Source organism: Myotis daubentonii, chromosome 4, assembly GCF_963259705.1.
Source record: "Myotis daubentonii chromosome 4, mMyoDau2.1, whole genome shotgun sequence".
Lineage (NCBI taxonomy): Eukaryota > Metazoa > Chordata > Mammalia > Chiroptera > Vespertilionidae > Myotis > Myotis daubentonii.
Window position 1 is genome coordinate 106856897 of NC_081843.1, and position 27019 is coordinate 106883915.

Here is a 27019-nt window from a genome sequence, read left to right on the forward strand (position 1 = left end):
AAATCCATTGGTGATAGGCTAGAGAGGCGGGAGAAAACAAAGTGGGGAAACCTCTGGGATTGGATAAAAAGTAAAATGACAGACATATACTTAGGTGGGTGCAGGAACAATTAATATGATAATAATGAAGGAATTTGTGGTATCTGTCCTGGCATATTAGATTGTGCCCCAAGGGGTCCAGAAAAAGGGAAGTTACAAGTTACCCAGACATTTCAATGGTATGTTATAGATGCAACAAGACAGATAGGCTCAGTTGAGGTAAAGGTTGACCTTGTCAGTGAAGATATCAGCCTAGGACGTAACTACCCACCGTAACTGCTCTTAGTTAAAGTTTAATTTCAGACCATCCTTTGTTACTCTAGGTCTCTGAGTTTGCAAGACCACCATGCAGGCCTTCCCTGAGCTTGTCAGGTTAGCATGTGGTCCCTTTCGTCCACAATGTATTTTGCTACTTTGCTGCTGAGAATGTCTCTTACTAGGTTAGAATCTCTAGCAGATAATAAATTTTCACATAACACTAGTTACACGATGCATCAGTGACCCCTTATCAACAGTTTCCCAGCTCAAGGGTGAGAGATACAAACAACTCTCATGGTCCTCCACCAAAGCTAAGTATTAGAGTTTCCCTACCTGAGGAGGAGAGGAGGCCGAGTCTAACACCAGGCCAGTGGTGAGGGAGAGGCCAGAGTGGTAGGGATTTCGAATCATCCGCACACCACTTGGCTGAGCCTGGATGGCTCCAGCACCCAGTGAAGGGAGTCAGCGGCTTTTAAAGGACTTTTGGCAGGATCTTTCTGGGCAGAGACTTCTTTATGCATACCCAGAGGGGAGAGAATGGAATGTGGTCACCACAAGTGAAAAGTGGTCTTCAGCAAAGGGAATGTCCATAGTGAAATGACCATAAAACCACTGGGGGGGGGGGGTGCAAGTTTAAGGCCCTAAGGTCCTCCTTTGGAGTCTCCTAAATAGTACTCCAGTGATTTCCTCAGTTGCAATTGCTCCTCTCTGTTTTCTGGGAGAGTTAGTCCCTATCCTGTGGATTCCCTACGCTGAGAATTATGGGGTGTCTTCCTTTTTTCAACAACCTTTTATTTGGCACCTACCACATATCAAGCTCAGAATTAACAGTGGGGAACAGGCCCCATGGAGCCCTTCCTCGGAGTGCCTGGGCTGGCAAAAATCCCAGACCCCGAACCACACCTCCCTGCACAGCCCTCGCTCTCCTCGCTGCTGCCTAACCTAACCCCACACTATCTTCTTAGGCTTACTGGGAAGAACTGTCCCAATAGCATCTCTTAAAAAGTCAGGATAGTTTTGAAAGAGGTGACAATATTGGGTATTTACAAATAGACTATTTACAGATTTATAAATTCTGGGTGGCATCTTCTGCTCCCACTTGTAAGGCAGGCGCACTTGGCTGCTCTGGAAACTAGAAAAACGTTAAGCACGAATTCAAAATCAAGTTTTCAGAAATCGTACAGGTGAAGCCGCGCTCTGGTTGCTAGGCAACCTGACGGACTCTCCAGCGAGGACCAACTTGCCTCCCACACTGGACCATCTCTCCCCAGTGGTGGGACGCGGAGGCCCCATTGGCCCCCGTCTCCTCTCACTCGGCTCCCATTGGCCGCCGAACCTCTCACTCCGCTCCCGTTGGCTCTCGCCGTCTGGCGCCGCGCTCTCATTGGCAGGCCGGCTCTCGGGCCACTCGACGTCACTCTCTCACCCCACTTCCTCTGCCCTCCGACTCGGCCACCGCCCCTCCTCCCGCCCTTCCAGCCACGAGGGAAAAACCCGAGCGAGCGCCCGCCTCTACCTTCCTTCTGATTGGTAGAAGCCCGGATGGGGGGCGGGCACTGCCGGGCTCGTCTGCCGGCTGCGATTGGCTGCTTGAGCCACTGCCCCGCCTCCCACTGCCTCCCGGCGCTGCCGGAGTCGGGCGGGTGGGCGGCTATAAAGCCGGTGGCGAGGGGAGTCGCCGCGCCCTGCGCCTTCGTGGCTCGCTCCCTTTGCCGCTCTGCCGCCCGGTCACCTCTGGGTGAGTGCCCCGCGCGGAGGGCCGTCGCTGGACGGCGGAGGGGCCGCGGGCGGGGTGAGGGCCGGCGGAGGCGGAGGCGGTGCCCTTGACTAGGCCCGAAGAAGGCCGGCTCGGTCCGGCTCGGGGCAGAGGGGGACCTGGCCACCGAGAGTCAGGGCCGAGCGAGGCTCCCTGCCGGGCATCTGGGCCCCTCCACCCCCCGGGGCGGACGTGGGGCGGGGCCGGGGGCTCTGGGGTGGGCTGGTGAGTTGCGGAGGGGAGCGGGCGAGAGGGCGTTGAAGGTTATGGGTTCGAGGGACACAGTCGGCCAGGAGTCGGAGGTGCCGGGGCAGGAGCCGTGACCACCGAGAGGGCAGGGGAGGGCGTGGGCATCTGCCGGGGACGCGACCGGAGCTGGGTTGCCAGGGCGCTCCTGCCGCCTGCAGTGAAGGGGACGCCCGGGGACGGGGAAGCTCAGGGGGTGTGTCCTGCCACCCCAGGGGCAGTTGCTGGGAGGAAGGGGAGTGGGCAGCATCCCCAGCCGAGCGCAGGGGCAGGACGGCATCGCGGCTGCGAGGAACCTGGCCGAGGGCTGGCGCTCTTGGCTGCTGCTCACGGCGCTTGCTTCAGAGACCAGATTCCTGCCTCCCACCTTCCGCCTCCGTCATTTTTGTGCCCATTTGAAAAACAGGGTTTCCCGTACCTCCCCCCTGCCGACAGCTTCAGGACCGGCCTGACCTGCCAGGACGATGTGATGGGCCAGGCACACACCAGAGGTTTTGGGTTAAGTCAAGGACATTCCCAAAGCAAGTCCATGGACCCTTTGCAAACGCATGTCCTGCCGCGGCCCCCGGTAGAGAGGGGGTGGCTCAGGGCCACGCCGGGGAAGGGGTTTGGACCACAGGTAGAGAGAGGCTGCCCCTGCTTGCCGTGCTTGCCTGTGGCCTGGGCCCTCGGGCTCCTCGGGCCCCTCCGGGGCTCGGGATGCTCTGGGCAGCCTGCTGCAGCCGGGCCAGGTCTGCTGCCGCTGAGCACCAGGGGCTCCGTTTCAGGGACAGACAGGTCGTGAGAAAGGATAGCGAGATAAATGACAAAATCAAGACGAATGGAGGGGCTCACGCAGCTACCCGGCTTTTCCTTCTGAGATGGAGCGTGGACCTGTATTGCACAGATTCTGCCAGGAGGCGGATTGAAAGTCCTCAACACGGACCTGTGCCCAGTGGGTCTTTGCAGCTTGAGACACCTAAGCAGTCTGTGTTCATTCTCTGATCAAAACCTTATTTTTAAAATTTCAGTTATTTTCGTATGGACGGGAAGAGCAGGAAGAGCATGTTTTACGGGGGGTGGGGGGGTGGGGGGGTGGAGTAAGACATTCTTTTTGTTTTGTTTGTCCTTTGTAGGTTTCTCTCTTCTAAGTTTGTCCCATTTTCAGTTCTAGTTTAGTTCAGTTCCATGCTACCTTAGTCGGTAACTCCAGTTCTCAGAGGGTGTTTGCCTTTGGGGAGAGTTACATGGATGTGACGTTTGAGGCCATAGACGGCCATATCATCTGCTAGGCTAATTCTGGCGCTTGCTTTTGATCTTGTTTACTTAAATATTCCTCCAGAATGCTTTCACATCTTGTTTCTCTTCACTGGGATTGGCTTTGAGAATTTTTGGTCAGTATTTTAGATAGCTTTTCTCATAGGAAATGCAGAACCCTGGTGTTGATGGGACGTGTTTCCTTGGTACCCTAGAATTATTTAAAATCATAATCCAGTGGAACTGAATGTGGGGAGACACAAGTTGGTTGTGGAGGGAGGAGCTTGATGGGCTATATGTCAGAATCACTATTTAGTTTCGTTTAGAAAGGGATATCAAGGCTTATAATTTTAGGTCGGGTTCCTAAAGAACCAAGTATAGAAGGGTGTGATATTTCTGTGTTTCTCAAGAAGGTGATATAGATAGAAAAGGTTGAGAAATGTGTCACCCAATCTAATGGGAGGAGGGCAGGACTCGTTCTTAGTCACCTATTCATCCTAGTGCTTGACATGTGTGATGCTTACTAGCTGTCTGTCAGCTGAGTATACCTAGTTAGAGCATTAGGGGAGAAGCTAATCTTCCAAGCTCACAGTCTTCTCTGCAGGGTTTGTGCTTGGGGATGTGTGCATGTGGGAATGATTGTAAGACTAACAAATGTTCTCGTCTGATTCTGTTTCGATTCCTTACATTTTTCGGGTTAGGATCTGGGAACAGTGGAAACCTACCATTTGCTTTGAACAGCAGCAGTAGAGAGCTAATTTTCTGAACACTCTTTGGTGCTGCCGCTCGCCTTAAAAGTGATAGCAAAAAGAACTTACTAGTGAGGGCAGCTACAAGTACTGAATCTACAAGATTTGTCCTGTAATTGTTTTAACTCCAGATTCAGCCCCTTAAAAAATGGCAGTTGAATGCCCTTTACTCCAAGGTCTCAAAGGGATTTCAAAAGAATAAAAATACAGTCCTTCCCCCAAGAGGAGTCTAGGAACCCAGGGGGGATAGGAGGACCTCTCATAGTTTTCTTTTGAGGGTAGAATATGGAGACTTTGGTGTGAATGACGTGCCTGCTGCAGGAGTGCAGGGCCCTGATTAGAAAACCTAGGAAACTTTCCTAGAAGAGGAATCTTACAAGAAGGTATTGAAATATGAGTATACTCTCTGATAGCAGACCAGTAACTGAGGTGGGGGGCGAGGGGGGTCGGCAGGGGTATCCATGTTTTATACTTAGAGAACCAGCCAGAGTGTACGCGCAGGAAGGCTTTCTTCACAGCAGTCTTGTTTGCTTGCTCCTGTGGTGGAAAGGCAGCTTATTCTCAATTGCCTGGATTCCTCTCCTGTAATAGTGAGCAGGTCGCCAGGTGACTGCTTATAGTTTATCTTGTACCCAAATGTGCCCTGAATTTCTCTGACCACCTGTTGGAATCAAGCTACAGGGGAGCCAGGAGGAATTCAGAACAACTGACTAAACCCCAGAAAAAAGCATGGTTGTAGGAACTAGGCAGCCTCATCATTTTAATCTTTGCCAAACTCATTGCCTCAGGAGTTTGCAAACACCCTTTGTGGTAACCTGCCCAGCCGCTTGTGATTCATTAACCACGTCCTGACCCTGACCCATGCTGCTCGGCTCTGGCACTTGCTCTGAAAACACCTTCTAGGAGAAATCTGTTGGAGACTTCGGCAGGGCTGTTGCAGGCAGAACAGAGAACCTGGCTAGCGATGACAGAAGAGGATGGAAGCCTAATCCCTTTCCCATGGACTCTTCCCCACAGTGGCATTTACTGCCTCCATTTGTGCTCCAGGCCTCCTCCTCCAGGGAGCCCCGGCGACTCTCCACTCTGTTTCTTTGCCTCTAGTGCCTGCTCCCCCGCCTCTTTCTCTCTACTCCCATTCCCCTCCTCTCTTTCCCCTTTCCTCTTCCCCCTCTCCCAACATTCATGCCCAGTTTATTTAGTTATTGTTATCTTTTGAATTTTTATAAGAGTTTATCTGAGCCAAACTGGCGACATATACTGAGGACCAAGATCTCATATGCTCTCCTTCTTCCCCAGTTTGAATAATTAAAATTGAAAGAAGGAATATCAGCAGTTAGGGGAAATTTCCTTGGCATAAATAGTGTCGAATGCGTATGCGTACATGGCTTCAAGAAGAAGTATTACTGCCCTAACTGGTTTGGCTCCGTGGATAGAGAGTCGGCCTATGGACTGAAGGGTCCCGGGTTCGATTCTGGTCAAGGGCATGTATCTGGGTTACGTGCACATCCCCAGTAGGGGGTGTGCGGGAGGCAGCTGATGTTTCTCTCTCATCAATGTTTCTAACTCTCTATCCCTCTCCCTTCCTCTCTGTAAAAAATCAATAATATATATATATTTTTTAAAAAAGAAATATTACTGCTATTTAAGTAGTCTCAACATTCAGAGGGAATCATGCTTTCCCCCCACCAGTGAGAACTGGTCTGCATGGTCTGCTTAATTTGCAGACTACACAGCATAAAATGAGAGAATAAAGAAAAGAAAAATTTATTTTTTCAAAGTATGTATTTAATACTTTAATCAAAGAGGTTTTGTGGAATGTAGTAGTCTTTCCTGTTCCTGTAAAAATTGGGATTTTAAAACTTTTTTTAAAATTGCTTTTTAGAGGGAGGAAGAGAGAGAGAAACATCAACATCTATGTGAGAGAAACATCGGTCAGCTGCCTCCCGCATGTGCCCTGACCTGGGGATTGAACCTGCCACCTTTTGGTGCACGGAGGTGACGCTCCAGCCAACTGAGCCACACTGGCCGGGGCAGGATTGATTGATTTTGGGAGGTGAGGTTAAACGTAATGAAGTAAACGATACGAAGTCTGTGAAGAGCTCTTAAGTGATCTGATGTGAAGAAAGTAAAGCTTTACTAAATAGCATCTCACTGTAGTCTCTGGGCCAGTGCCAAGTGGGCCAGTACTTAGAGAGCAAAGGAAACTGTTAAACAGGAACTGTTGTCTCAAGTAACAACCCTACAGCACACGTGGACTAAAGGAAGTGCTGCAGGTCATCATCCCATTTTCTTTCCACTCTATTTATTTATTTAAAAGAAAGCATTTTTGAAAGTATTTAAAATGTCTCCCTTCTTCCCCCATTGACCCTCTCTGACCTGCCCCTGTCTCCCACCCCCACCCCGTCTTCACTACCCTATTAGCTGTGTCCTTAGTTTTTGCATATTTGCATACAAGGTCTTTGGTTGATTACCTCACACCCCCCTCCCCTTCCCTCTGAGATTCTGCACTATTTCTACTCAATTTAAATGTTGATAAATTTTGATGTTCCTTGGCCCTGAAGTGTCAAATGCTTGTCTTCAATACAAGCACTAAGGGGAAATCACTCTAAAAGGTTGGGGCAAATGAATGTGGCTGAATGCCGCAGAGTTGAAAACTAGAAGCATGAGTGAGTAAATGAGGATAATTACATCTTGCTAGAAAGATAGGTATTTTGTTTGAAAAATCCTGAGGTCTGAACCTGCCCCTATAAGAGTTAATACAATAAAGGGGGAAAGGTTTATCTATAAGCGTTAGGTAACATTTTTCCTAAGCAAGGTCAAATTCTGTACTACATTATGTAATTGGATAAGGAAATGTTTAACTCACTTTGAAGTTGTTCTTTGAATTCATGTGGTAATTTATGACTTTAAATGAAGTTCTTATTTGAAATTCCTAGTGCCTGAAGGAGGAAACAGTGACAGACCTGGAGACTGAAGTTCTTTGTCGCTCACACAGGTATGGCACCCTGTCCTGCTACTAAGGAGTGTCCTCTCAAAAGGAAGGGGGGATTTAATTTTTATCCGAGGGCAGATAACCATTCCTATGTGCCACACAGCCTCAAACCCTGTACAGGGTTACACCCTAGCTTGAAATACTAGTTAATGCTAATTTTGTGTTTAATGGACTAATGTAAAAACCTAGATCTAATTGGCTCCTTTTGTTCGCCGGGAGGGTTGAGCCTTTGCTTTAGAACAGACTTGAGTCTTGTTGGTACTTTCTTGTTGGAAGGTAGCTTTAAAGGTTTCCAGAGCTGTGGTGAAAGTGTACCTTTCCTTCCTCTTTAAAGAAATTTAGTCCAGCCAGTGTTGCTCAGTGGTTGAATGTCAATGTATGAACCAGAAGGTCATGGTTCGGTTCCTGGTCAGGGCACACGTTGGGGTTGCAGGCTCGATCCCCAATGGGGGGTATGCAGGAGGCAGCCGATCAGTGATTCTCATTGATGTTTCTGTCTCTCCTTCCCTCTCCCTTTCTCTTTAAAATCACTGAAATATATATATTTTAAAAAGAGCCTGGCTGGCATGGCTCAATGGTTGAGCATTGACCTATCAACCAGGAAATCACATTTCTGTTCCCAGTCAGAGCACATGCCCAGGTTGCAGGCTTGATCCCTGATCTGGGTGCCTGTGGGAGGCAGCCAATGGTACGCTCTTACATCGGTTTTTTTTTTCTTTCTCTCCCTCTCTCTCCCTCTCTCAACTCAATAAAAACACTTTTTATTGTTAATCCTCACCCATTGATTTTTAGAGAGAGTGGAAGGGAGAGAGAGAGACAGACAGACAGACAGATAGATATCACATAGTTCTTTACAACATGGAAGAATCTTGTTTGAGTTTCCTTTATTTCTAATAATCATACTTTAAATCTAAAGATGTCTAGTTTTGTCCTTAACTGGTTTGGCTCAGTGGATAGAGCATCGGCCTGCGGACTCAAGGGTCCCGGGTTCGATTCTGGTCGGGAGCATGTACCTTGGTTGCGGGCACATCCCCACTCAGGGGTGTGCAGGAGGCAGCTGATCGATGTTTCTAGCTCTCTATCCCTCTCTGTAAAAAAATCAAATATATTGCCGAAACCGGTTTGGCTCAGTGGATAGAGCGTCGGCCTGCGGACTGAAAGGTCCCAGGTTCGATTCCGGTCAAGGGCATGTACCTGGGTTGCGGGCACATCCCCAGTAGGGGGTGTGCAGGAGGCGGCTGATCGATGTTTCTCTCTCATCGATGTTTCTAACTCTCTATCTCTCTCCCTTCCTCTCTGTAAAAAATCAATAAAATATATTTTTAAAAAAAATCAAATATATTAAAGATGTCTAATTTTGAATAAAGTGCAAGCTTTTCTAAAAGATGATAATTTTGAATAATAGTACTTCATTCTTACTATAATTGCTATATTTAAAATTGACTACCCTAAGTAAAGTATGGTGAACTTAAAAGTAAACTAATATTTTAGGTGATAGTTGAACTCTTAATGTCGATTTCTCAAATTTGAACTTAACAATTTAGAACCTGAAATAATGTTCTTCTGTTCTTCTTCCTGAAGCTCTAGCACCATGCCTGGGTCACTTCCTTTGAATGCAGAAGCCTCCTGGCCAAAAGATGTGGGCATTGTTGCCCTTGAGATCTATTTTCCTTCTCAATATGTTGATCAAGCTGAGTTGGAAAAATACGATGGTGTAGATGCTGGAAAGTATACTATTGGCTTGGGCCAGGCCAGGATGGGCTTCTGCACGGATAGAGAAGATATCAACTCTCTTTGCATGACTGTGGTTCAGAACCTCATGGAGAGAAATGGCCTTTCTTATGATTGCATTGGGCGGCTGGAAGTCGGAACAGAGACAATCATCGACAAATCCAAGTCAGTGAAGACCAATTTGATGCAGCTCTTTGAGGAGTCTGGGAACACAGATGTAGAAGGAATAGATACCACGAACGCCTGCTACGGAGGCACGGCCGCTGTCTTCAATGCTGTGAACTGGATCGAGTCCAGCTCCTGGGATGGTGCGTTATGTCTCTATTCCAAAGAAACAATCTCTGAGGATGAATAGGCCCAGATGACCTTTTTAAAAAAAAATGTTAAATATTTTTTTATTGATTTCAGAGAGGAAGGCGGAAAGAGAGAGAATCATTGATCGGCTGCCTCCTGCACACCCCGTACTGGGGATCGAGCCCGCAATCTGGGCATGTGCCCTTGACTGGAATCGAACCCATGGCCCAGATGACCTTTTAATTAATGCCATATGCAAACGTTACCACTTACGCTTGTTGGCATTTGTTCAGGAAGATAGCTAAGACTTTTAGCATATCTGCATTATGAATCTGTTATCTTTATCATGTAGGATATTACTTTATCAAAACTTAGACCACTTTTTTTTAATCCTCACCCCAAGGATATGTACTTTTTATTGATTTTAGAGAGAGAGGGAAACATTGATGTGAAAGAGAATCATCAATTGGTTGCTTCTTGTACATGCCCTGACTGAGGATTGAACCCTCAACCTAGGTATGTGTCCTGGCTGGGAATTGAACCAGAAACCTTCTGGTGTACGGGACAGTGCTCTAACCAACTGAGCCACCCGGCCAGGGCCCATTTTCCAAAGACGGGGAAAGCATATTCTGGGGGAAGTGTAACACTTCAGTTTCCACATGTAATATTTACAGTATGGGTCACCTTCTTTTGCACTGACGATGTTTTTCAGGACGGTACGCCCTGGTAGTTGCAGGAGATATTGCCGTGTATGCCACAGGAAATGCTCGGCCTACAGGTGGCGTCGGAGCCATTGCTCTGCTCATTGGGCCAAATGCTCCTTTAATTTTTGAACGAGGTGAGTGGGAATGTTTTTGTTTTTTTAAATTAGCACAGTATGCTGAGAAATTTGAAAATAGAAGCTAGTGCTTACTGAGTGGTCATTCACAGCAGACTCTACTTGCTAAGTGCTTTGTATTATCATATTTAGTCTTCATAGCAATTGTGTGAGATGAGCAGTGTCATGCCCATTTTGCAGAGAAGTAAAATGGGCTTAAGTAATAACTTAAAGGAAGCACTTGCCCGTAGTCACACAGTGAGTGGCAAGCTTTATTTCAGTTTAGTAAAGCAACCGACATCTCCCAGTTAGATTTATGAAGCTTGCATGAAAATGTATAGCCAAAGAGTCTTAGGCCTATTGTGGATACAGTTGTTTCAGTTACTATTGGCTTCACCGTGTCATGCCTATGCTGCAAGAGGCGAGAGCTGACTAGTTAAGGAGGGCCCAGTAATGCTTGCTAGCATGGTGACATCAAGAAGCAGAAATCCATGGACATCTTCCTTTTTGGTTCTAATAGGACTTCGTGGGACACACATGCAACATGCCTATGACTTTTACAAGCCTGACATGCTTTCCGAATATCCCATCGTGGATGGGAGACTCTCCATCCAGTGCTACCTCAGTGCATTAGACCGCTGCTACTCTGTCTACCGCAAAAAGATCCGTGCCCAGTGGCAGAAAGGTGGGTTTCCGCCGCTCTCCTCAGCTTGGTCTGGGTAGACAACCGTCTGGGTGTCTTCAGTGAGAAACTGCTCATGGGCATGCTTCATCAATCAGAGTCCTTTAACCATGTCTTCCTCACCCACCAAGTGGCATTTCCTGTAGTTTTGGAGAATGTGTAATTTAGGAAAAGAGGTAAGCTTTGGAAATGAGATATCTCTGCACAAGTACTTAGGCTGACTTATCCCCAGTAAGAAAACTAAAAAGTAGGGTAAAAGAAAGTAGCTTGAATTTTGTTCATCTTTTGTGAAAGGTCCTTCCACGGGTTTTCGTTTGTGACTGTGTCCAGATAAAGCTGTAAGAAGGTCAATTTCCCCCCCCATTTGTACTTGACCTGTGGATTCATATTGGCTTTTTTAATGTCATCATTAATCTCCATCTTTAACCCTGAAAAGGTTCTTTTTTTCTCCCCAGTGGTATACTTTTTAATAGTTTTCAGAATCTAGGCTGAATAGTTTTTTTAAAGCTGTGTAGCTTTTTAGAAGAAAAGTAATGATGATATAAGCTCGGGTACATGCTTTGAGACACTTGGTGAGCCACAGGCAGTCTGTGTCTTTGATGACCACTCAAAAGGGTGGCAGACTTCGCAGAGTAACTTGATTACAGTGTGGAGGAAGATGGTCGCATCACGGCACATTGTCTATGAAACAACATTCTGACGGTCAGAACTTCAGCAGGACACAGCACAGTCTTAGGTATTAATTCAGGCACTGCTTTCTGACCAGTACAGACTGCCTAAAAACCGGGCATGTATTTTGACTGGGGAAAGAAATAGACAGAGCTGCTTATTTCTTCTGCTGGATATAGTATATCTTTTCCAGGAGGAGACAGGCTCAGCCAAAGGAGTTCTGAGGTACGAAAAAGGGCAGTATTGAGTCAGTGCTGTTACAACGCACAGTATTATCAGATAAAATATACTTTTCCCATAGTCCAGCTTGGCTTTATGAGGTTGTGAGACACCTGGTGGATCTGGACAAGCAGCATTGCTGCAGTCTGTAAAATGGGCACTGCTGAGCAGCCTGTATTGAAGGCTACGGCGATTCTGTGACTGTTAGGACACGCAGTGAGAAATACACTTTACATCCTTTGTGTGTGCTGAACCCAAAGAAAAGTGTCATGAAATTGCTTATCCATGCTGTGAATTATGCAGCTTATTTTCTATTTTATTTAATTTTTTAAACTATAATTTTTTAAGATAAAAAACTCCTAGCCCTGACCCACTAACTTGATTACACAATCCACTAATGGGTTTTGACTGTTACCTCTGAAAACCGGTAATATGGTAGTATATATTCTATCTCTGACTGTCTTTTTGATAAGCATTTTAAACCACACAGGTATTTCATTGTACAGTATATTTTTGGTTGTGATTTAAAGATATGAAAACATCCTAGCCCTGTTCAAAAATAAAACTTCAAAAGTCATTTACATGAATTTCATAATGTCTTTGGATTTCTTTTTCAGAGGGAAATGATAGAGATTTTACCTTGAACGATTTCAGCTTCATGATCTTCCACTCACCATACTGTAAACTGGTTCAGAAATCTCTGGCTCGGATGATGCTGAATGACTTCCTGAATGACCAGAACAGAGATAAAAATAGCATCTATGGTGGCCTGGAAGCCTTTGGGTAAGGGGAATGTTAGGGGTTTTTCCTCCTATATGAGAGCATTTCTTATACCTATCTGTTCAACTATTATTTATACAGTCCTGAAATTTTTAGAGTCCAAAGGATTTTAGAAGTAATCTAGTCTAACCTATTTGTGTCATCAATGAAGAAACTGAGTCCCAGAGAAGTGGTGGCTTACCTACAGGAATTGTTGAGTCATTTCTACTCAGCTTTTCTGATTTCCCCCTTTTGGCGCCCTCCGTCATCAGCATGATAATGTGGCCCACCAGCACCTATACTTACAACAGCCTCTTCACTCTCCTCCTGCCTCTCCCCAGCCCTGGGCCCCAGATTCATCTGCTCACTGTCACAGTCAGAGTCGGCCTCCCTTCCATAGCTTCCGCACTGTTCAGGCTCACTGCCAACCTTCTTCCACTTTTCCTCATCTACCCCTTTTCCATCTGATGAAATTCTACTCACCTTTTAAGACTTGGCTCCTGTAATACAATGATTCTCCTAACTCAATAGACATGATTATGGACTCAAAATAGTATATTCTTTTTGGTGACAGCAACACTTTAGTGTGTGTATTAACCCGTTAGAAGTAAGTTGTCTTAACTTGGTTATTAAAAACTTTGAGAAAAAGGATTATCTGTTTACAACTGTTATATCTTCCATATCAATTAGCATGCTACTACCTGGCCTTTAACAAATGGAATCATAAAGAACAGAATCATACACACTTGGAGATTAGAATAATAATTGGGTACACTAATACAATAAACATGGAGTCTTTGAACACTAAAGCTGTCTTTTACAAATCTTTCAGGGATGTTAAATTAGAAGATACTTACTTTGATAGAGATGTGGAAAAGGCATTTATGAAGGCTAGTTCTGACCTCTTCAATCAGAAAACGAAGGCATCTTTGCTTGTATCCAATCAGAATGGAAACATGTACACGTCCTCCGTGTATGGCTCCCTTGCCTCTGTTCTGGCCCAGTAAGTATCACTTTCCGCTACTAACTCCCCTCATTCAGGGAATGTTAGGATTCTAAGACCAGCTTCGGTGCCAGGTCACGGAAATTGTACTTCCAGGCTCTTTAGCCTGTTGTCCATTGACTTAAAGAATATATGGGGTGAGGCTACCGTTATTCCATAGTATTTCATGTCAACATGGCTTTTAAAAAACCCCACATATTTTTATTGATTTTAGAGAGAACAGGAGAGGGATAGAGAGACAGAAACATCAATGATGAGAGAGAATCATGGATTAGCTTCTTCCTGCAAACCCCCCACTGGGGATCAGGCCCACAACCCAGGAATATGCCCTGATTGGGCAAACCATGACCTCCTGGTTCATAGCTCAACACTCAGCCACTGAGCCACACCAACTAGGCACACTGGCTTTTCTGGCTCCTGTTCTCATGGTTTTATTATTCCTGACCAGCAGTTGAACCAGAAATGCCCGGTTGACAAGGTGACTTATTTTATGGTAAAATAACTTTCATAAGCCCCCTCCTCCTCGAAGAGATGAACAGCTTGGTTCTGTGGGCTAGCTGTCAAGTCAAGCTTTAGGTTAGGTCCCTCAGGCTATAGGACGAGTTCCTAGTCCAGCTCAGAGCTTTCTGCACACTTGTTTCACATCAGTTAAGTTTCCTGGCTCCTCCCCTGCACAGGTACTCGCCTCAGCAGCTGGCAGGGAAGAGGATTGGCGTGTTCTCCTATGGCTCTGGCTTGGCTGCCACCCTGTACTCCCTTAAAGTTACCCAAGATGCCACCCCAGGTAAACACCAAGTCTTTCAACAAGAATGTGTGGGAGCCTGTTCTGGGCAGGTTGTCCAACAGCTTCTCAAGCACGCTCAGTCTGTCCCACAGGGCATCTGTCCCACAGGGCGTTGCTGCATTTCAATGTCAGTATTTCTTCCCACACAGCTGGGTTTTACTCTCATCTAAGAATCTGCCTTACCTGGGTGAAAGGCAGCTCTGTCTGCCTGAGGATAGCTTCTCTCCACGCTTCCAAATCAGGAAAAAATACCAGTTTAAACATTTTATGGTGGAGTGTTTTAATTATTCCTTTTTTGGCAAAGAACTTTACCTTTCATCTCGTGTTCTCAACATGTAGTCAGGGGAAAGGAAGCATATCTACTTAAGGCAGGCAGCTTTTTGAGTGTTTAATGATTGAGTCTGATCACATGAGTGAATAACAGATCATTTCTTACTGTTCACTAATATTTAAGTTATCTAGTTTTCCTAACTTTATGGTCTTGGCTACTTTTAAGGAAACTTCTGTGCCTTCTCTGTGGTAGAAGGAGCAAAAACAGAATGATGGTAGACTTGGCACTGCTTTAAAAACTGCCTCTATACAAGTTATTTATAGTCTCAACCTCACCTGTTTAAAAACTTGTGCACTGGCTGACACTGAACAGGTGTCTAGTCAGAGGTCATAGAAGCTGTGTCAGATAGATACCATCTTATCTTTAAATATATATATTTACTAGAGGCACGGTGTACGAATTTGTGCACCAGTGGGGTCCCTCAGCCTGGCCTGCAGGATCGGGTCAAAACCAGCTCTCTGACATCCCCCGAGGGGTTCCAGATTGCGAGAGGGTGCAGGCCAGGCCAAGAGATCCCCCTGAGTATCCTACAGGAATTGTTGAGTCATTTCTACTCAGATTTTCTGATTTCCCCCTTTTGGCACCCTCTGTCATCAGCATAATAATGTGGCCCACCAGCACCCGTACTTACAACAGCCAGGGCCAGGGAGAGACTTGGGATGTTGGCCAGCTGGGGAGGGACTGTGTGTCTGCCTGTCTCGCTCAGTCCCTATTGGCCGGACCCCAGCAGCAAGCTAACCTACCAGTCAGAGCGTCTGCCTCCTGGTGGTCAGTGCACATCATAGCAACCGGTCGACTGTCTGCCCCCTAGTGATTAGTGCACGTCATAGCAAGCGGTTGAGTGGCCTTAGCATATCATTAGCATATTACGCTTTGATTGGTTGAACAGCCGACCAGACAACCAGACACTTAGCATATTAGGCTTTTATTATATAGGATAGTTTTTTAGAATTGATTTTTAGAGAGAAAGAGAAACATTGATGTGAGTAACTGCTTGGTTGCCTCCTGTATGCACCCCAACCACAACCTTGGTCTGTGCCCTGACCAGGAATCAAACCCATGACTCTTTGGTGCACAGAATGATGCCCCAACCAACTGAGCCACACCGGCTGGGGTGGTAGATACCATCTTATCTTTAAATGATAGCCAGTAGTTATAACAAGCAGTGAAAGTGGTTTTTTTTAACATTTGGCAACATTTTGCTTAGGCTTTCGGGCATGCTATTTTTAATCTTTTAATTTTGGAATTCTTTACTATTTTAGGTTCTGCTCTTGATAAAATCACAGCAAGTCTATGTGACCTTAAATCGAGGCTCGACTCAAGGACATGTGTGGCACCAGCTGCTTTTTCAGAAAGCATGAAGCTCAGAGAGGACACTCATCACCTGGGTAAAATATTCTGTTGTTAATATACGCACATATACACCGCAAAGCCTGTAACAACATGAAACATACCACATAAAGATACGGTTATCCACAGATCTAGGCTGTATTCAGTACAAACCTGATGTTGGTGAAAATTGTAGGAAAATAAGCAACTCTTCAGTTTATTACCAGGTAAGTTGTGTATCATAACTAATTGTTCACATTCTCTGCCTTTCCTTCAGGCAACTACATTCCCCAGAGTTCCATAGATTCCCTTTTTGAAGGAACATGGTACCTGGTTCGAGTGGATGAAAAGCACAGGAGAACTTACGCCCGGCGACCCTCTCCTAATGCCAACACTTTGAATGAAGGAGTAGGACTTGTGCATTCAAGCACAGCCACTGAGGTACAGGGAGCGTGTGGTGGTTGGTCGTGGGCTTTGGTGGGGGGACATTTCCATCCTCATATTGCTGGGTGTGGGGGGCCTACCTGAGGCTTAGCAGCTTAGGGAATATCAGAAAGAGAGATTCAGAGCGGGCTTGGGGCTTGGGTTCCAGCTGTGCCCTTTCCCAGTTTTATAAAGTCCTTGCATTTAAATGGTTATCATTTTCAAGTTTTAATAATACCAGAATTGAGGGGAAGACAGGTCTAGAGAGAGGCTCATTTGTGACACATCTTGGGAGAGCACATAAGGATAGGGTGTTGCAGCCCTCACCTCTCTTCTCTTGGGCCGTTGACAAAGTGGTCTCCAAAGTTGCCAGGAGGTGGCAATAATAGCTGTGCTTTGAATTCCTACTGTGCTCGGTACTTTATTTTCATTTTCTCATTTAATCCTTATCAAAATGGCCTTTTGGTTAATGATACTATGCCATTTTAGAGATGAGGCTGTAAGAAGTTAAATGGCTTGACGAGGATCATAGCCAGGTTCAAACTGAGGACTTTATAACCTTGCAGTTATTTATTACATCTCCTCAGCACGAACTTGGTGAACATAATCTTGCTTCTTGCTATTATACAAATTAGGTAGCAGGTCACCCTTCCGGCGTTTGGGTTGTGAATGGGAAATGTAACAAGTACAGGCCGTGGCTGGTGGGTCTCTGGGCTCCCCCTCTCTTGCTGTGTTGATAGTTGTTTAAGTTCACCATAAGGTAAAGAATGGTGTTCAGTTCCCGCTGTGAACAGTTATATAGAATATATTTAGCATAAACCTCCAAGGTTGCGCTCTGCTTTTCTACTGGAACTTGCATTAGCACCATGACTCAAAGCAGCAGTGACCTGAGGCGGCTTCTCCCATTGATTTTTAGCACATTCCAAGTCCTGCGAAGAAAGTGCCACGGCTCCCGGGGACAGCAGCAGAGCCAGAAGCAGCTGTCATCAGCAACGGGGAGCATTAAGAACTGCCGTGCCATGCGGGGAAGACCCGTGTGGGCGGGCGGGGTGGGGATGTATGGGAACGGTTGGGAATGGGATGTCTGGGACAATATTAAAGGATTACATGTTGCTTAAAATTTTGTGACTGACATGGAGCCTGGAAAACTATCGTGTTCTTGGGAAAGTCTCTGCTCAGTTTGCTAATTCGCTTCCTATTGAGTCTCGCTCATGCTTACTGTACTCCATGATGTTAAGGGCTCTGCAAAACTTCATACCTCTCCGGCCATTCGTATGCATGAAGCTTAGTTTTTAAATGTGGTTTGATGAGTCATTTGTTTCTGGCAGAAAGGAGCAGAGGTACTGGTCTTCGATTTTAATTTTTTTGAATGGATAAGAATTTTATACTTTGAACAAACAAGATTACTGAAAGTACCTGTGGTTTTTGATAAAAAGTTTCTAGTTTAAGGAATGTGCTCTTACATGTGATATACACAAACCCTGTTTGAAAATGGCAAGACAAACGTTGTTTTTCTAAACTCTGTACATTCTGGAGAGAGGAGTTGGAAACTGGAATGTGGCTGTAAATCCAGGCAGCAGTGGCGAGTGATGGCAGGGCCTGAGCGGAGAGGCTGGCCCTGAGCAGGCCTGGGAGGGCGGCCTGGTGTGTTTCAGCTCTGAGTGTGGCTCTAGGTCTGCCCTGAATCCGTTCATGCTGAACGAGGCGGAAAAACACTGAGATGTTACTGGAACTTGTGTATGAGGAAGCTTGTTGCTGCAGTCCTTCTGTGTACCCTATTTTGAAGAATAAACAAAACATTTTTCTGGCTGCCTTTTAAAAATTTTAAAAAGGAAGGATAGGGCAAGGCACTAGTTACTCTGTTGCGTCAGTGTTATAAATGCAACCGAAAGACTGTAAGTATTCTTTTCCTTTTTTAAAAAAATCTGCTTAATGAAAATAAAAAGGTAAAACCCAAGTTTTTACATAGTTTAATCAGCCAAAATGAGTATTACGCTTAGATCTGGAAGTAGGATCTATAAAGCATTTTCTCAGACTTCCACCTTAAGAAAACTATCACAAGGTCCGAATAAGACTGGCTAGACAGTTCTGTAGATATTTTTGGTGCTGAACTATGACATGAGCCTTATAGACTGTAAAATAGAGCTAGTTGGAACTAATGTACAGAATTCAATTTTTAAAACTTTATTTGCTGTTAAATTCTGTGAAGTCTCAGTTATCTAAAATAAACGTACACAAATATGAAATGTAATGTTTCACATTGCAAGGTAATATGTAATGTAGTGTTTGTAAAATACTCTTGTCTAATATTAACTAGTGGTACTTTGATTTGTACAGTCATACTTTGTTAAAATGACTTCATTGTAACATCCAGATTAATAATGGAAGTTCAGATTTAAAGATCGATGGGAAAGTGGTGCATGCAATACTTCCACAAGTATTGGGAGTTCGGTATGTTTTGAAAAGAGTAACTTTTGGTGTCAGAAAAAGGGTTGTCTCAAAGTCCATTGCCAGCAATGGGCAGGCCCAGTAATATGGCACAGAATTAACTGTACACCTTATTGACAGTGAGGTGAATAACTTTGAATAAAGTTTTCGAGAAATATGGCAGATATTTGTGTCTTCTTTTTCTCTCCTAAACTAACATTTAGGCAAGAAATCAGCTGATAATCTGATAATCTATCTTTAAATATGGGCACTTCGCCCTAGCTGGTTTAGCTCAGTGGATAGAGCGTTGGACTTTGGACTGAAGGGTCCCAGGTTCGATTCCAGTCAAGGGCATATGCCCGGGTTGGGGGCGTGCAGGAGGCAGCCGATCAGTGGTTCTCTCTCATCATTGATGTTTCTATCTCTCCCTCTCCCTTCCTCTCTGAAATCAATAAAAATATATTAAAATGAATGAATGAATGAATGAATAAGTAAATAAATATGGGCACCTATGTTATTTAAATTTATTCATTCATCATTCAATAAACATTCCAAAATGTGATATAAACAAGGCACTCACTTAAGTCAGAAATAAAATTTATAAGATATATGGTCTTGCCTTCAAGAAACTGTCCCTCTAGTGTGGAGTGATTTATACTGATAATTTATTATTACACTTTAGACAAAGAAAGGAAGTCCCAAGTTGGGTGATGAGTATGTATGAAGTTTGCTATAATTTCTTTTAAATATATTTTTATTGATTTCAGAGAGGAAGGGAGAGGGAAAGAGAGATAGAAACATCAATGATTAGAGAGAATCATTGATTGGCTGCCTCCTGCATGCCCCACACTGGGGATCGAGCCCACAACCCGGGCATGTGCCCTTGACTGGAATGGAATCCAGGACCCTTCAGTCCGCAGGCCGATGCTCTATCCACTGTACCAAACCAGCGAGGGCTATAAATTTTTTTTAAAATAGGTTTTTATTGATTTCAGAGAGAGAAACATCAGTGATGAGAGAATCTTTGATGGGCTGCCTCCTGCATGCCTCCTATTGGGGATTGAGCCTGCAACCCATGATCGAAATCGAACCGTGACCTCCTGGTTCATGGGTCAGTGCCCAACCACTCACCCACACCGACTGGGCTTGCTATAAATTTTTATATAGAGAGTTACTTTGTGTTCCTTGAAACAATTTAAGATTAAGGGTTAGCAATTAAGGATTCAAAGCAAATTCTATAGCTCAGCGACAGCTTCCAGCCCAAGAGTCACGTGTATATGTCCCTGGTGCTCCCGGGGGTTTTACAGAGAACTTCTGCATTGGCAGTAATTGGACTAGGTAATGAGTCCTATCAACTCTTGGATTGTATGAATTAGGGAGTACACCTAATTTTATGGTACTGATTAGCTCATTTTGTCATGTCATGTCTATATTCAATACTTAGTAATAATTTCATTTATTTCCTGTCCCTCTGGGTCATTCAGAAAAAGGCCAGTGTTCTGTTCTCTAAGGTCACTTTTGCAAATTCTAGAACCCTAGGGAATATGGTTTTAAGAGTCCTTACCCTTCTCAAATGAATTTGTGTACTTTCCCCCTCACCTCTGGGTTTTTGTTTATTATGAACACTGATAATTCTGAGATTTTAAACACTAGGAGAAACTCAAATAGATGCAAGCAACCACTTTGGTCCTCTTGTAACTTAGTTGAAATACTTTCTCTTGTCCTGCTATTTGAAATGGCCTAAGAAATAATGAAGTGGAAATCAACAGAACAAGGAATGTAGCATGATCTTTTTAAAAAATATATTTTTATTGATTTCAGAGAGGAAGGGAGAGAGAGAGAAACACCAATGATAAAAGAATCATTGATCAGTTGCCTCCTGCACCCCTGGGGATCAAGCCCACAACATGGGCAAGTGCCCTGACCAAGGAATTGGACCATGACCTCCTGGTTCGTAGGTTGATTCTCAACCACTGAGCCACACCGGCCAGGCGTAACATGATCCTTAAGTAAATTGGAGCTATGTAATCTTGACACAAACATGAACACTTCCTTTAAAATTTATAGCAACTGCTCTTAATTGAACATAGGCTCCTCACTTTATTCCCTCTAATTGGTGATGGAAGAAAATAGTTGACCTGTGATCCATCCCCCCCCCCCCCCCAAATTGTAAAGATAGTAATTTGATGCTGGAGATTATGAATACCAATCCTCAGGAAGTTTCTAGATCATCAGGGCTCTAGGTTATAATTTTTTTTAAAAAATGCATTTGTATTTAAATGTTTACAAGTAAAAAAAACAAGGAAATCTTATTTGTCCTATTCCGTCTTTGTGGAGGCAATAATAGTAAGAGTTATTGAATTTTGCGAAAGCTCCCAACCCACCTTAGCAAAGTCTTGTTGGTCTTCAGGGTCCAGCTCAAGTTGCTTCCATCCTGAGAGCTGCCTGGGCTACCTTACTCGGTAGTGAGCACTTTTCACCCCGGAGGGCATCAGGTTCCTTACTCAGACTTGCAAACTCCCACGGGATCTGGTCCCTGCCAGCACCACACTCAGTCCCACACTCATCCTGCCTTTCCTCCATTCCTCAAACATGCCAAGGTACTCCAGCCTTCCAGCCTTTGATCTATGCATCTGAAACCTTGGGCCCCACTCAGACCTCTGCCCTGCGGTCTTCACCAGGGTCTCAAAGAATATGAGAGCACCCCCCTTTGGATTCCTGCTACATACTCGCCTCTTTGGCCCCACTGTGATGTGGGATCCCCACAGAACTCACTTGGTACACAAAATTTCACCTCCCGGAAGGGCAGAGTGGTCAAGTTCCCCTGGGGTCACTTGCTGGTGACCAATGGCGGACACTCACTGGTGGGTAAATGCTTTTTCCTTCCGTCCCCTGGGCAGACAGTTCTGAGCTTTCCTTCTCTTCGTTGTACTGTGTGTCCCGCACCCTGGGTCATTTCCCAAATAAATGACTTGCCTGCCAGCTTCTGTCTCAGGCTCTGCTGTTTTGGAGAATTCAGGCTACGACCATTGATACCCGGGACAGTCATAAAATGGACCCTCGGGATGGGAGGCTGGAGCTGGTTCACTCATCAACCATGCAAACATCCCATTCGGTGTGTAGTTGGCAGAGTGATGGCCCCACCCCCAAAGATGACCATCTCTGGCCCCTGAGAATGTTACCCTGCATGGTGAAAGCAGATATTAAGGTTAAGGACTGGGAGATGGGAGATTTCCCTAATGGTCCGGATAACCCAAACCTAATCACATGGGGCCTTAAAAGCAGGACCCTTCTGGGCTGTAGCCTGGTGGCCATGGGAGGATGGGCAGTCAGGGAGACGCACGTTGCTGGCTTTGAGGATGGAGGAAGGAAACCACCAGACAGGGAATGTGGGATGCTTCTCGAAGCAGGAAAAAGCCAGGAAATGGGTTCTCCCGGGAGCCTCCAGGAAGCCCAGACCTCACACATTTCAGCGCAGTGAGGCTCATGCTGGGCTTCCATCCCACAGAACTGTCAGGTGATACATTTGTGTTGTTTCTCGCCACCAAGACATCACGGCATCGGGAACCGAAGGCACCGCTGGTGGGCAGGGTGCAGTCGCCCTGCAGGCAGGGGCAGCAGGTTACTGTCACTACAGGTGCAGGTGGGCCAGAGCCGGATCACGTAGCACCTGTGGCGCTTGACCAGTACAGGGCGATGATAAAGGCCGGGTTTGGCCGGCTTTCATTAACTGCTTTGGAAGCCTGGGGAAAAAACTAAATAAGATGCTTTTAAGTCAGCCAACCCTCAAGTCTACTGTGAAAGCCTGAGGGCCTTGGATTGCCGCAGAGGAAAAGCACCTGTGAGGCCCAGGGCCTAGTAGGGAGGGTGGCTGAGCTGCACAGGAGGGACTTGACCACCCTCTTTATCAGAGTCAGGGCCTTGATAGGAAGAGAGTGGGAGACTAGGGTCTAAGTAACAAAAGGGAGGATGAGCCTGAAAATGTTGAAAACCGGTTCCCCACACGCGGGTCTTCCTTGTCTGAAGACCCCGCCGAGGTCTAGGGAGGCAGATGCCTGCCTGCAAGTTGCTGCTTGACCTCCTCGAGATGCTCTCCCAATACCTTTGTTCTCCAAACGGAGAGCTGGGCCGGTCCCCACGCATCCCCCGCAGAGAACTACAACCCTGTCCCGGAGGAGGTAGCTTAGACACTGAAGGAGCTGCGGAACCTGGCGGAGGCGCACTGTCAGGAGCCAAAGGGGAACGTGGGGGGAGTGGGGGAGGATCCTGAGGGCATTGGGCCAGGGGTGGGGGTGGAGGACAAATATGAGGCAGGATAAAGGGCAGATTATAATCATGGGAGCATTTAACCATGACTTGGAGTGAAGGGCGCCTGAGCTGGTCCTTATGTTCTGCGGGGACGGCTGTCGAGGTTGGCCATGAGCTTGGCTCACAGTGAATGAGGCGCACAGAGTAGAGCTGCCGTGGCGTAGTGTTCAGGGCAGGGACAGGAAGTTCCAGGAGGTGTGAATGTCAGAATGGACTCATTACATGAGACTGGAGAACCACCTGTTTCCCAGGAGCACGTTCCCTTCACTGAGGCAATGAGAGTGCTCAGCACCAGTTCGAACGTCAGGGATTGATGGGGAAATGCTGCATGGAACCGGGCACGCTTTTGCTGACGGGACAGTGGGATTCCAGCATGGCAGAGGCCATGTAGTGTAGTATATACATGTCAGGCAAGGTGGACATAATTGAATGGACGTAAGGCTGGAGTGGAAATCAGGGTGTCTTGCCCTGCGGGGGCTTGTGACAATGGCTAACAGATCATAGAGTTCTGAGTGACAGCTGGCTGGAATGTTAGTTACTTGACTTGCAAAACCAAACAGAGAAAGAAAGGAGGCAAGTCGGTGAGCAGAGCCTGGGGTAGCCTGTCACCAGTGAGAGAATCATGGCCCCAGGGGTAAGTTGATTGACAGGTCCCGTGCAGTGGGAGAGGCCAAGTCTCTCTGCTGCCACACGTGTCTGCAACATATACACCCAAAATTTTTGAGGACTGTTGGATAAAAGTCTACGCTGGAACGATACCAGGGAACAGAGGATCAAAAACAGTTCACGTTTCTCTGGGATGAACATCGATTATCATTTACTCTGTTGCCCCCCAGGTGGTGACCAGTCTCCTGCTCTGTGTCAATAGAGTCTGAAAGGACCTTGACATTCTGCAGAACATCATGCCTGCCCTGTATCAAGGTGGATCTAGCATCTGAAAGTGGCAGGTAGAGAACCAAGATGTTGGTGTAGGCAAACACCTGTGCTCGGTGCCTCCCACAACCACATCAGAATTACTACTGAAATACAGAACCACCATCATTCAGAACCGCCTGAAAGCTGGCTGAATGGAAGTCCTACAACTAGAGAACTAAAGAAGAAAGCACAGGAGGGGAGGAGGCGTGGAACGCGCTGGTCCAACACCCACGTTTGCCATTATTTTAATCGGGAGGGAGATCTTCCCTGTCCCTGTGGAGGCCGCCCGTGAGGAGCAAGGGGTCCCAGCCCCACACCAACCCCCCCGGCCCAGGATTCCAGAGTTGGGAAGAGAAGGCCCAAAACTACGGGCTGTAAAAAGCAGGAGGGCTGTGGCTGAGAGATAGGGAGACTGCTGGAGACCCACTTAAAGGGCCAGCTCACAAACTTACTCAGACTCCCAGCACCAGGGAGGCTTTGGGGGACCCAGACACATATGAGGAGGAACTGGATTGTCTGGCATCGGGGCAACTTTCTCCCAGATGGGTGTTTGCAGGGGTCATTGTTCCCCCATTGCTGGGACCTCCCCTGTCACAGGGCTGACTGGCAGGCACCTTATCTGAGTCTCCATCAGCCTAGAGCCTTGGCCCTGAGGATTCCGAGACCCCACCCCATCCAATTTGCAGTCCCACCCAAGCTGTTTGTGCAGCTTTTCCATATGAATGGCCAGTCCTGACTCAGGCTTCAGACTTTGCTAAAATCTCTTAAACAAGCTGCAGCTGGAACAGCATGCCCCACACCTATCAATAAAAGGCCCAAGTCCCAGCACTAGGCACTAGCACCAGCCTGCCTTGCTTCATAGCTGGGCCTTGCCTGGGCACCTCCAACCCCAATACAAATAACAAATAGCCATCTGAAGATCCCTCTGTAGCTCCTGCCAGGTGGCCCCAGGCAGTGGCTGACTTTGTACTTCCCTGGAGGCCCTAGAACCAGTACACCCGGTGGACAGCTTTAGACCATACCAGATTACAACTCTACACACCCACAAGCAACACACTCAAGAGGCAGACTCAGTGAGCTAAGCCCCACTGAAGCAAGTCTTGCTCCATAGGGGTGTCTCCTGCACAGCAGCTCTTCCATTGTAGACACAGCTGGCATTCTGGAACAAGAGGAGATTGTAAATCAAGCCAGAATTTGAGCTAATACACTTCTTTTGGGGGAAAGAATGTATACCTTAAATTTAAATTTATTTAGAAATTATAAAAATGTCCCCACCAAGTTGACCGTGAAAAAGTTTAAAAACAGCAACAATGACCTTGGTTAATTACCACCAGTCTGACGCAATTTATAAAATTGAGCACAATTTGGATGTGTGTCTTATGCCTCTGTAGACACGGGGCCCTTTCTTTAGGTCCCGTTCTTTAGGGTCTGGTAGTATCATTACTGGGACACTCTCCAAAGCCTTCTTCCTTTGGACCCGATGCAGAATGATGCGATAGACCCCCGTGATGGAGCTGCGGGCATCTCGCCCTTGGTTGTTCCGAATATGCTCTTCTGTGATACCCAAATGTTCTAAGGTGCTTTTGACCTCATTTTCTTCCTCTTTGAGGGTGCTGGTTTCTGACAAATGTCTGGGGTCAAGCTGGAAAGGTTCCAGAGGGGTGGGGTATGGCACCCCTTGCATCCAATCATGGTTCATGATGGAGTCGATCCCGTACCGCTCAGAGGGTATGGGCTGGAGGACTCCCCGGATGAGGCGGAGGCAGGGCTCCGACATGTGGGGAGGCACGTTGTACGCGCCCTCGAGGATGCTCTTCTTCAGCTTGGCCACGGTCTCTGCCCGAAATGGCATGGTGCCAGTCACCATGAAGTAGAGAAGCACCCCCAAGGCCCAGATGTCCACATACACGCCCACGTAGTGCTCGTCTCGGAAGAGTTCAGGCGCAGCGTAGGGAGGGGACCCACAGAACGTGTTCAGCATCTCCCCTTTTCTACTCACTGTGCTGAACCCGAAATCGCCCACCTTCACGCAGGTGGTGCTGGTGTAGAACACGTTTTCTGCTTTCAGGTCTCTGTGGATAATTTGGTTTTCGTGCTGTGGGAGGAGACAGAGGGGAAAACGGTCATTTCCAGAGTGAAATACCAGCAGGAAACATGCATCAGCAGCTCTGACACAGTGAGATGGCGTAACACCGGAAATTCAGTGGAGATTAACCACGTCAGCAAACCTGGAGAGCTGCCCTGCCATGACCTTTAGCCAAACAACACCCACAGGCCCCCTAGGGATGAAAGGCTTCATTTTCCTGCGGGCTGAGGTTGGAGTCTGTCCCCCACGTGTGAACTCGGGAATCAGAGCCAGAAATAAGACCCAGATCCTACTGAACTACTATTCCAGAACATAATGAGACAATAGTCCTTTGTTTTGAGGTCATAGATGGGTTTTTCTGGCTGAGCAATCTCTTGACTAGGGTCAACCCCAAGGAGGCCTGGAGCCCTCCCAGCTTTCCCCCCACACTCCGCCAGGCGGCTCCTCCATCGCACAGAAGTCAGGAGAAGGGAGGAGGTGCCAGCAGCAGGAGTGTGTGGGTTGAGCCCGGACCCTACCCCCACCCTGGCGTTCTGAGTCCGGACAACCTTCACCTGCTCAGTCCCAACGACTCCTGGGATGTGCTTTACTGTCCCTCTTGCCGATGGGCCTCCTGGGCTAAGCATCCAGGCTTTGGAGCCTGACAGCTTGGCTGTAGGTTCAACGATACCAGCTGTCAGTTCGCTACCTTGTAAAATGGGATAGGGATGGGCACCTCATGGGGCGCTGGGAGAACTGTAAATCCGCTGTGTCTGTCCCGCTCGGCAGGGTGCTGGCGCAGAGTAAATACCCTCCATGGAATTTGGAACCCTGTCTGCGATTCATCCTCTGGAGACCAGGGCGCCGGGAGGAACGTCAGGGCTCCGAGCTCCAGAGGACTCGGTCTGCACCCTCTACTCCTGGGTCTTCCGGTCTCCTCTCCAAGGAGGACGTGGGAGAATCCTTTCCCAACGGCTCTGCCGTGTG

The 27019-nt window shown here is 46.7% G+C and overlaps 2 protein-coding genes across 2 annotated transcripts in view; one reads left to right on the plus strand and one right to left on the minus strand.

The window, feature by feature from the left end:
- The first annotated feature begins 1896 nt into the window (after window positions 1–1896).
- HMGCS1 (3-hydroxy-3-methylglutaryl-CoA synthase 1) lies at window positions 1897–18927 on the plus strand. Its single transcript, XM_059694824.1, has 11 exons — window positions 1897–2035; window positions 7221–7279; window positions 8858–9315; window positions 10014–10139; window positions 10639–10803; window positions 12306–12471; window positions 13280–13450; window positions 14128–14234; window positions 15828–15953; window positions 16172–16335; window positions 17234–18927. The coding sequence occupies exons 3-11, from the start codon at window positions 8868–8870 to the stop codon at window positions 17321–17323; spliced, it is 1563 nt and encodes a 520-aa protein (XP_059550807.1). The 5' UTR covers window positions 1897–2035; window positions 7221–7279; window positions 8858–8867; the 3' UTR covers window positions 17324–18927.
- Window positions 18928–25148: 6221 nt separating this feature from the next.
- Window positions 25149–27019, minus strand: part of NIM1K (NIM1 serine/threonine protein kinase) — a 31165-nt gene continuing 29294 nt past the window's right edge. The window contains exon 4 of the mRNA XM_059694825.1: window positions 25149–26062. Coding sequence (XP_059550808.1) covers window positions 25313–26062 — 750 coding nt within the window. The 3' untranslated portion in view covers window positions 25149–25312. The remainder of the gene's footprint in view (window positions 26063–27019) is intronic.

Excerpts from the sequence above, each read along its gene's own strand:
- HMGCS1 (XM_059694824.1), top strand. The coding sequence starts at position 8,868 with ATGCCTGGGTCACTTCCTTTGAATGCAGAAGCCTCCTGGCCAAAAGAT. Across the intron at positions 10,804-12,305 it reads CCGTGCCCAGTGGCAGAAAG|AGGGAAATGATAGAGATTTT; the intron begins GTGGGTTTCCGC and ends TTTCTTTTTCAG. Across the intron at positions 13,451-14,127 it reads CTTGCCTCTGTTCTGGCCCA|GTACTCGCCTCAGCAGCTGG; the intron begins GTAAGTATCACT and ends TCCCCTGCACAG.